We start from the raw sequence: 10,724 nt of genomic DNA on the forward strand, positions 1-10,724 counted from the left end.
AAAAAAAAGTATATGTTAGCGATTTAAAGTTTTGCAGTCTCTTAAAAAAAATTCAAATTTTGCCTCATTTTTAAAAATTAATAACTCCTTCGTTACTTGGTGTTTTTATACAAAACTAGTTGCGTTGGATAGTCTCATAAGTTAGCTATTGAATGAACTTAGAATCATGTCAATCCGATATTGGTAGAATTTTATATGTTGTATAAAGTAAACTGCACTAGGTAGAGTCGTCGTATTCCCAGCTTCTGCCTTGACTTCAAAATTTCCTAACTCGACCGTTACTTGGAATTTCAATGAAACCAATTGGATTTGATAGTTTCATGGATTAACTACTGAATAAATTTAAAATCACGTGGTTTTGATGTCCGTGGAATTTACATGTCATTTTAAGTGAACTGCACCGATTTACCTTTCAACCGGGTCGTTGTTGGGTTTTGAGAAATATTTTAATACCTCATATGATGCCGATGGAAGCGAATTTTTGATTATGTCATATTATAAGGAGTTTACTACTTCATATTAAAATTTGATGAAGTTTCAAGGTCAATAGCTATACGAACAAATTTATTGACACTTACCCTACGAGATAGAAAAGGAAAACAGCTTTGTTTAATTAGTGTTAGCGGGATTTTGGGAAATATTTTAACGCCTTATATGTTACTGACGGAAGCCAAATTTTGAATATGTTATATTATAAGATGGTCCCTATTTTTCCTTAAAATTTTATGAAATTTTGACATTGATAACTATGCAAACAAGTTTATTTTATAATTTTATACTAAACTGCATGTTAGGAAAAATATGGTTCTTAAGGAAATTTTTTTAAAACTAAATGTTTACGTTTCCGTTAAAGGAGTAATTAATTAAATTATTATTTTAAATAATTTCTAAGTCCAATGCTAAGGTACAATGATTTGAGTGACGTTTCCCTCCATGCAAGTCAGGGCGTTACAATTACTCACTGTAAACTCGATATTTTTCAATGTTTAACATTAATAATAGTGAGTAACGTACAATATTTTCTAAAGTTCAGTGGTCAAAATTCAACATTTAAAACTTTAGTGAGCAATTAAAAATATGTACCTAAGTTCAGTGAGCAAAATTCGACATTTTAAACTTCAGTGACCAATTAAAGACATGGACCTAAGTTCAGTTACCATTGGAACAATTAATTCAGTTACCTGAAGTCTAGCAATCATGTGTATAATTGCCTCAGAAAGGATGAGATTGAACCAGTAAATATTGCCCAAAGATACAGTAGAATTGGGAGTTATTCTTAATATCTGGAATTTGTCAGAAGATTTTTGCGCCCGTGATTCGTTTGACTACAATCTGTGAATTCGATTATTAATACGATCTTGCTATGGTCCCATCTTGGAACTAAAACACAAATCAGTGCCGGGGTTCCTTTGTTTTAGGTGTTCATTGATGCTTTGGATGCTTTTCTGTATTGAAATTAGGCAATGGAAACATCGTCTGGGGCATTAGCTATTACGAGGACTTGTGAAGGAAAGTCAATAGTATTATGTTGAATGAGAGCAATCAGGTTCCGATCTTAATTTCAAAAACAGGGTTGTGTGGTTCTGAGCTAGTTTCTTGGTTTGGTTTATGTATTTTTGCCTATTTTGTGTTCTCTGCACAGGGTTATGCTGCCAAGATCTGTTCATAGTATTTCCTACAAAATGAGTTGAGAATGCATAGCGATTTAGATAATGTACAGTGTTTTGATCGTATTACATATCTTACAAAGAATGGATTTTTCGACCTCTAAAGCCCAAATTCAGTTGCGAGTTTTCTATTTGTGAAGCCGCAGAAACAACCATCCAATGATTTATTGCATATCAACTTTCTCGGTTGCTTGTTCGAATTCGTAGTGGAAAATGTGCTTTATCTAGTGATTGACTTGTAATCAATGCAAAGTTGCAAACAATATGATTGTCTTACCCCCATTTTGATAAACTTTCACATGCCTAAGCTAAAAGGCATTCCATTAGTATGTGACAGTTAACATTACATTTTACAGTGGGCCAAAATAATTAAGATTGTGAAAAATTAATCTGGTCTTATCAGTGACCATGGATACGATTCGGTCAGGTCTCAAAATTTTCACGATGAATCCACTTATCGACTAATTCGGTAATGTGTACTCTATTATGCAAATATAATGAAAATTGTTTTCATTGATTGTTGAATCCGGGAATCATATGAAATAGGTTTGGAATGCCGTACTAGACATGATAGTCGACATATATCACACACCTCTTTATGTGCTTGATGCTGTCTAATCCCAGGTACTAGAAATTCTTCGGAGTCTTAAAAATCAAGTCTCCCTTCCCTGCTCTGGAGCCCTATGGAAACAAAGCTAGGGAAGAAGAAAACTAAGAAAATCTGATCTGATCATGTTCAAGAAAGAAAAAACTCTATGACTACCATAAGAAGTAAAAAAAAAGCAACTGTGGGTTGATATTCACATAAACCATTTTGCAGGCACAATTAAATGAAGTTTCACTTTGATCCAAATGACCTCCATTAAATATTAAATTTATGTCATGGAAACATAAAATATGGGGGGGGAGAGAGAGAGAGAGAGAGAGAGTTAAAGAAATGGAAGATGGCTAAATTGATTAAAGGAAAATAGATCCTGGTTGAAGGCCACCATACCATTTTGCAGGCACAATTAAATGAAGTTTCACTTTGATCCAAATGACCTCCATTAAATATTAAATTTATGTCATGGAAACATAAAATATGGGGGGGGAGAGAGAGAGAGAGAGAGAGAGTTAAAGAAATGGAAGATGGCTAAATTGATTAAAGGAAAATAGATCCTGGTTGAAGGCCTCCACTATACCACTCTCAGGAGTATCATGAATCCAAGGGGCCATATTCTCATGCTCATTCAAAAATGACGTGCGCTGATTAACACAAAATGCAAGACGAGCTCGAGCAAGCATCAGATCATGCTCTAGTTCAACCATCTTCTTCTCCAGAGAAGCTATAGCCCCAATGCAACCATAAATGGGGTCTCTCAGCCTCACCTCAGCCTCATACACAAGCGAATTCACTGTATCCTCACGTTGCTCGTCTGACACCTCATTAAGGATCTTGCTAATGTTGCTGGCTCCGAACACCTTGTGTACTTTGGCGAACTTCTTTGGCTCGTCCTTACGAAAATACGGAGCAAACAGGCAATTTGTGGCGCATCTTCTCTTTAAGGCCTTGCAGGCTGCACAAGAAGATCTTGAACGAGGCACTTGACTCTTCATTACTTTTTCTTAACATGTGTACTTTAAATGTTACTTCATATTTATAGCCTAACGTACAATAATCTGATTAAGAATTATTTTTTTATTATTTTATTTTATTTTATTTTTTTGGATGGGGTGGGGGATTTAATGAAATTTTATGTCGCTTTCTTAACAGTAACCTGAGACTTCATAATTCCGTCATGTTATTATTGTCAAGGGTACAGGTACGAGACTTTCATGTGCTAATCGAGTTCATCCCACGTTCTATTTTTCCTTTCTTTTTCTTTTACTTTTGGTGTTAAATAGCATTCGGAAAAGAGGGAGGAAAAAAAAAAAAACAGCTGTCTACAAACTACAATGATCCATTTTTGGATTGAAACAGACATATGCAAGACATTCGACGAGTTGATTAAGACATGATTTTGATCATAACTTCGACGAACCAGGCGACCATAAAAAAGGTACACGATAAAAATCTAATTTTTCGGAAAACTATATTGTCTACGAAAACGTGTTCGGTGATCAATAATTTCATATGAAAGACTTGGGTGAATCTAGCTATATTCTAGGCATTCAGATCTAAAGGGGTCGAAAGAACAAGTTGATAACGACTAACAAAAACGAATTACTAAAATATGTCGATAAAAGGTCGCACCAAATGAATGTATGATTAATGAAATTGACAAAAAAGTTGATAAATGTAACACAATAAGTGCAAACAATTGTGTACTATAATACATTAAAACAGATTTGAGATTTTAATCTTTTATCATGAACCTATTCGCCTAAATGCACAATTTGCATACAAGATTTTAGAGTATCACCATATCCTTCTTGAATCCCAATTTGTTCAACACTGTAATTAATTCAGGCGATGATGATGTGGATCAACCTAGTAGTCGGAGGATATCTTTTCACCGGTTCATTTCCTGGACTTGAAAGAGGTTTCCTTCCCATCCTCTCCCTTGTTGAACGTGGAAGTTGATAACATGTTTGCCTATATGCTACCTTATGAATACAATTCAGGTGATGATGACTACATTCCAAACGTCCCACCATCTAATATTATTGTCATTAGTTTTGACAATGAGATGGAAGATAACATTAATGACATGTTAAATATAGATGATGCTTGTGTAGACGAACAATATTTAACATAATCTGTTATGTTCAATATATGTTATATTTTTTAAAGAATGTTGTTCATGTAAACCGGAAAATTATGTGTCCGATTAATTGGCTAGGATTGGTCTAGTTTAATACACAGATGCCATACTGTCAAGAAAGTCAGTTAAAAACTGTCAAGACCTACAATTCAACTGTATAGCCTAAATGCATTGTATTATTTTTGGAAGTCTATGGAATCTCAGATTGCCACTCATGCCTAAAATTAAGCAAACAAAATGGTAAGCATTTTGCACAAATTTAATATATCGGATTTTAAATGCAAATACGATGCACCTATGAATAAATTCTGCCAAATAGTTGCAAACTGGTTAGACTAAGAGTTACAATGTCTATCCCAACATTAAGTAATGTTAAGATTGGCATTTAAGCCCCCAGGGCACTTCTCCACTAGCAAAGGACGGACGCTGTCAAATCTGGCAGAGCAGAGGTCGTGAGTTCGAAACATGGGGCTCTTGGAAGGCAAGAATTTATTCTTGGAAGGCAAGGGAACATTTGGAAGGCAAGGATTTATTCTTGGAAGGCAAGTGGGAACTTGGAAGGCAAGGATTATTCTTGGAAGGCAAGGTGCAACTTGGATTGGCTTGCATGGCACTTTGTCAGACCAGGTGGGGAGCGCTCGGACCCTGGCCAGTTGGAGGCACATCCTGCGATTAACCGGACTGTGTGAAGAGGGGCCGGATCACAGACCCAAGGATTAGTCTAGAATATGACACCTTGTAAAAAGAAAAAAAAAAAAATTGGCATTTAATATCGGTGTTGAAAAGTTAGCATGTGATGAGATTGCATTCAAAGTGTATGATGAAAAAATATTTTTGATGAAGCCTGTATGTTCATCAATGCTCAACTACCAAATAATCAAATATTGACTAAGAATTCACACAATGCTATACTAAACATTAATTATTCCAAAATTTTATATGCTTTGAAGCACCTATGTTTTGTCAAAATAATTTACAAAACAAAATAATGAATGAATAATAATTTACTAAGTAATATGAGCACGTTATATTTAAGATTCCAAAATAGTAAGTTCAAAAAAAAAAAAATGTAAATACTAACCTCAAAATGAAAGATGAATCAACTATGATATCAAGGATATTTCAATGGCGAAGGAATAATAAACTTATATTTTTTTAGAGAAATTATCACTTAATCTTCTCAAAAAAATGTTATGAAATTACATTTTTTTTTTTTTTTTTTTTTAAATTTTGTTTTTCCTTTTTTAATTTGAGCATGCGAATAAAAGTGCAAATGATTATTTATCATAATATAAGTTGGGTACTTGTATCGAGAAGTACAAGGAGTACAACTTCAAGTTTGATCATGAATGAAATTGTCCACAATCAATGTATGATAGTTAACACTTGTACAGAAGGGCCGTAGTGTATATCTTTTTATGAGTTTAATAATTCTTTACTTTATCAACGAGTAAGATCAATTTTGACTGATCAAATATTTTGGTGATTTAGGAGCTTGAGAACGAGTAAAGTAGAGGACACGAATTCATGCCAGGAACTATTGCTTTAAAAAATGAATTGAGTGACTACTTAAGTATTTTTTGTTGAACGATAATAAATTTGAGCTTATTTTCTAGCAAAGTCTAAACTTTGATATAATCGTTTCCCGATGCCTTTGAAGAAACTGTAACTTAAGTTAGTGACAATAATTAAAGTAACAAAACAATCATTTATACTCGTTCTTAATTATGGGACCTTTGATGGAGATGAAATATATGTGCAATAGATCAATGGAAAACATTGTAGATATATTTAATTTATGTAATTTCATATATTTTGAGAGTACAGTTTTATGCTTTAATGAAAAAATAAAAAAAAATTAATAACTAGATTTGGTGTGTATGTTCGATCAAACATGGCCTAATTATTTATTGGAACTTGAAATATATATCTCTGAACTGGTCCCTACTGTAACTTTATTTAGTTTTGAAATCAGTTGCAATTTCTGAATGTTTTGGACTTAATTATAAATGTATTTGAAGTTTAGGGACTACACTTTGCCATTAAACCCGCATGAGTAATTAGGCCTGATTTGGATTGAATAACTTTTTTGTCACAAGGTAAAAGTGCTAACTAAGGAGATAGAATAAAATGTTGGTGATTATTTCTTAGCTTTAAAAAAAAAAAAATTATTTTCTTGATTTTCTTATTCCATCTAATCCAGAATTGAACTTTTAATTTAATTAAAAGATGCTTAAACATGACTGTAGTCTATATTTTGAAGAATAACATAGAAGAATTGAAGGTTAGGAACGGTAAATTCTTAAGTTAATTAAATGGTGGAAGTTTGTGAATGAAAAAATTGGAAGTTCATGATTTAGATTTAATTAAAAAATAAAATATTGATTTAAGTAAATTATAAGTCTATATTTTTTTTATAGTAACACATAAATGAACATCTAGCAAAGATCCTAGTTGATAGAATTTTTTGACTAATTCTTGTTCTAGTTTTCAGAAAACTTCCCTTCAAAAACTCTTCTTGAAACGCGAATAATAACGTCGTAATAATTCCAAACACAATCTTAGACCAAATAATTCTAGTTCAACCGGGCCAAGCACGTGAAAGATTTCATCGAAACATACTGCCAATAAAGATAACAAAGAACTTGGGGGCCAGGAGAAAAGTACATGTAAAATAAAACACTCGTGTACAATAACTCTAAAAGAAGGCCTAATTGACCATGACTAGCCCCAAGAATGGTCAAAACTCAACCAGCTCTCCGGAAGTAGGGGCAGAGCCACCTTAAGTCCAATCCCGGCATCTGTCAGCAATATACTTTAGGCCCAGCGTTGGCAGTGGATGGGAACTTTCATAACCCATGTTCGACAAAACGAACAGAGCCAATTCTTACGGCCTAAGATTGGAGTGACGGCGCATCCGATGGACTAGGTTTGAACAACAATAATTGAAGGTTCTCTAAATTTTATTTTATTTTACTTTTTTCAATTTTGTGGGTTGTTTTTCTCTAGTTAAAAGTGCTTCAATTTGGACAGAGAGATTCAAAAGTTGTGATTGGGCACCAAATATTGGGAGAATTAGGTTTAACATGGTGAGGTCTAAAGAGCAGTGTTCTAAAAAAAGCGCTTAGACCTGAGGTGCACGCTAAACGAATCACCTTGATAGTAAGCGTGAATTAAATGGTCAATTATCAAGTTTGTTGCTTAATACACGACTAGGCGTCCTTCATTATTTTTTTTTCTAATTAAAAGCGTTTTATTTGATTTTAGTTCGTTAATTTTTTTATTATTTTTTTGCCTTTTTAAAAAAATTCTTTTATTTGGCTTTTGTTTTAAGTTTTTAAATTACTTTATCTGTACAAAAGTCAAAAATGACTTTATCCGATAAAGAGATAGATAATATTTAAGCTTAGATGTTATTTACATTATTTAATTATCATTTTGAGACTCATCTTTTATTGAACATTTCCAAAATATATATGAAATTCCTATAAATCTATAAAGTAGGACTTGTCTAGTTAAGAAATAAAGCTATGAAAAATAGTCTAGTTTTTACATCTCATAAGTTTGAAAATTAATGACTAATTGTAATAATTATAATTTTAGATGTTTGGTAGATTTTATTTTAATTATTAAAAGCTTGAAACTTAGCCTTCATGCTTAGTCACGCTTTAAACTTTTTAGAACATTGTTAAAAGTTCTTGAATGAACTAATTAGAAGTAATTTTTGTGAGGACAATTACTAGATCAGTTGTATATTCTCCCTATTTCAATTTGGTAACTTTAATTCGTAAGTGGTGATTTTGCCCATATTCAATGATTTGTTGGATCGTTTGTTAAAAAAGGTTGAACCCCAATCTTGAAGGCCCCCACCGTCCTATCCTAGAGATTTGTGAGGGAGGTAAATCGTGGGATGTGCCCCAACAAATCAGAGAACAAGAGCTGTTTGTACACTGCGCCTACAAGGAGATTTGTTGGATCATTTGTTGTTGGTGTTTGTGTGTGTATTAGATGTATATGCTTATAATTATGTGTATTTATTGGTGAATAAATAAAGCATATTTACATGGTATAGAATTTGGGGGTTCTGAGAATTTTGGTCTGGATTTCTTTCCCTGGCCTTTTTTCTTTAAATTTGTGGACAATATGTTTTGCTTAATTCGTCTTTTATATTAGAATGAAATGGACTATAATGGTATTCTGAATTTTTTTCATGAAATTTGTAAGTAAAGTATCTTGAAAAGTTTGATTCAATTTTTTATTCTAAAGGGTTGTTAGTGTCTCAATAAATTTTTGTACTATAATTTTTGTACTTGCATATTATGCCAAAAGGTACCAACTAAAAGTTCAAGCTATTACATTGTATAGACACAATTTGAATGCGTATTGCATATTATAATTTAAGGGTCCAAATCTAAAGTTCGTCTCAAGCTTCATAAACTCCCATATGGGGTGGTCGAGGACCTGTGATATTCCCAATTGAGGACCTATAATATGTTGTTCACACTTGAAAAGCATAATCATGAGGGAGCTTGTCGAATAGCCAGCCTGTACGGTAGATATGTGTCATAACACGTCTTCCTACTCTAATGGTCTCAAATATAGACATAAGAATTATTCCAAGGAAAAATTGACAGAAGATTTACAGACTCTCACATGGGGGTGGGCTCCATGTGAATTTTTTATTTCAAAAAATAAATTACCCACTCCACTCTTGAGTGTTATTTGTAAAACTTCCGTGTATATGTAGCTTGACCCTAGACATAGAGATGAACATTCTTATGTCATGTCATCAAAGAAAACTTCTATACATTGGATTTGAGGGTGAAGATATTTTCTCCGTGATTCATCTCTACATTTTAGCTCTGATATTTACAATATTTATCTCTAAAAAAATTATTGATTCTTATATCAATCAGAGAACTGAAGAGAGATCTCGACCTCTTTTCAGGTTATCGGAGCATCGGAGAATCATTTCCAACTACCCCATTTTTCATAATCACCATCACTTATTATTCAACCCCGAGCAAAAGTCAAAAGAGAACAATGCTATGTTTGACACTACTATCCCTTAAGTTTTAAGAATTGAAAATTTCTAGTAAATCAATATATATTTTAGCAACAGTATTTCTAATCATGATTCAAAAATGTCAATTTTCAACAACTAAGTAGACAAAACAATTAATTGTGGGTTCAAGAGAATAATAATGGGACCTAGGTCGGTGAGATAGTTCAAAATTTCAATTGGTTCAAGAAAAGAAATCGTTAGAGAAACTTGGATTATATGGACAACAAGGAAATCTAAAAGCCTATTCAAACATGAAATGGAATTTTATTTTATTTATTTTATCCATTTTAGGTTACTATGACCACTTAGTCACTTGTTATGAAGATTAAATCTTTAAGTATAGGTGTATTACAATTTAAGTACATATTTTGTTCTATAATTTGTAAACCAGCTTCTATAGAGACGAATTAAACAATTTAAATCTTAATTCAACCTTATAAAGCTATTTTTTCTCAATTATCTCCGAAATCTGACTTATTTTATAATTAATTTAAAATAATTTTCAGAATATAAGTGTTTAATTAAGTGAAAAAGAATATAACTTGATCGAATTTAAAGAATTTTTTTGTTAACTTTATCTTTATTTGTTTTCCAAAGGTAATTATTAGATTAGTGAAAGTATATCTAAAGAGACTATTTGCAAAATCTTGACATTGAAAGATGAAAATCCAAGAAACCCAAACTTTAATGGTCACCTAAACAAACAAACAAACGTGACTCCTTCCACTGTACTTGTTTGTGAAAAGACAAGTCCTTGGCACACTCATAATGGCTAGATTTTATATGTTATCGTTAACTTTCAACGAAATTTCAACCAGGTTATAAAATTATAATTTATGATCCATTTGATTGCAAAGATGAAATTTGGGTGAAAAGAAAACGAATTTTAGGAAATTGAATTGTTTAGAAATTATTTTCTTGGAAATTGTAAATTATTATATTTGATTGATATAATTTTTAACGTGGAAAATATTGAAATGAAAGTATTTTTTGGTGTTCGTTTGGTTTTGTTTTATATGAAAATTGTCGATTAAAGGGATAGAATTTACTGGTATTGAGGATGAAATTTGTTTCCATTGTCAACAAAAAAAAATATAAATTCAAGAAAATCATCTATCTTTTGGTGTTCGTTTGGCTTTGTTTTATATGAAAATTGTCAGTTAAAGAAAAATATTTTTTTTACAGTGATTCTTAGAATTTGTTTTCATTGCAAGAAAAAAAAAAGTTCGGGAAGAGAAATAAAAAAGT

At 32.1% G+C, this 10,724-nt stretch overlaps 1 protein-coding gene across 1 annotated transcript; it reads right to left on the reverse strand.

The window, feature by feature from the left end:
• Positions 1-1,234: 1,234 nt before the first annotated feature.
• Positions 1,235-3,291, reverse strand: LOC111386125 (LOB domain-containing protein 21-like). The gene has a single exon (XM_023010562.1). It carries the CDS (start codon positions 3,261-3,263, stop codon positions 2,781-2,783), a length of 483 nt encoding a protein of 160 aa, XP_022866330.1. The 5' UTR covers positions 3,264-3,291; the 3' UTR covers positions 1,235-2,780.
• Between the last annotated feature and the right edge of the window lie 7,433 nt (positions 3,292-10,724).

This window comes from Olea europaea, unplaced genomic scaffold (assembly GCF_002742605.1).
Source record: "Olea europaea var. sylvestris unplaced genomic scaffold, O_europaea_v1 scaffold343, whole genome shotgun sequence".
NCBI classification, from domain to species: Eukaryota; Viridiplantae; Streptophyta; class Magnoliopsida; order Lamiales; family Oleaceae; genus Olea; species Olea europaea.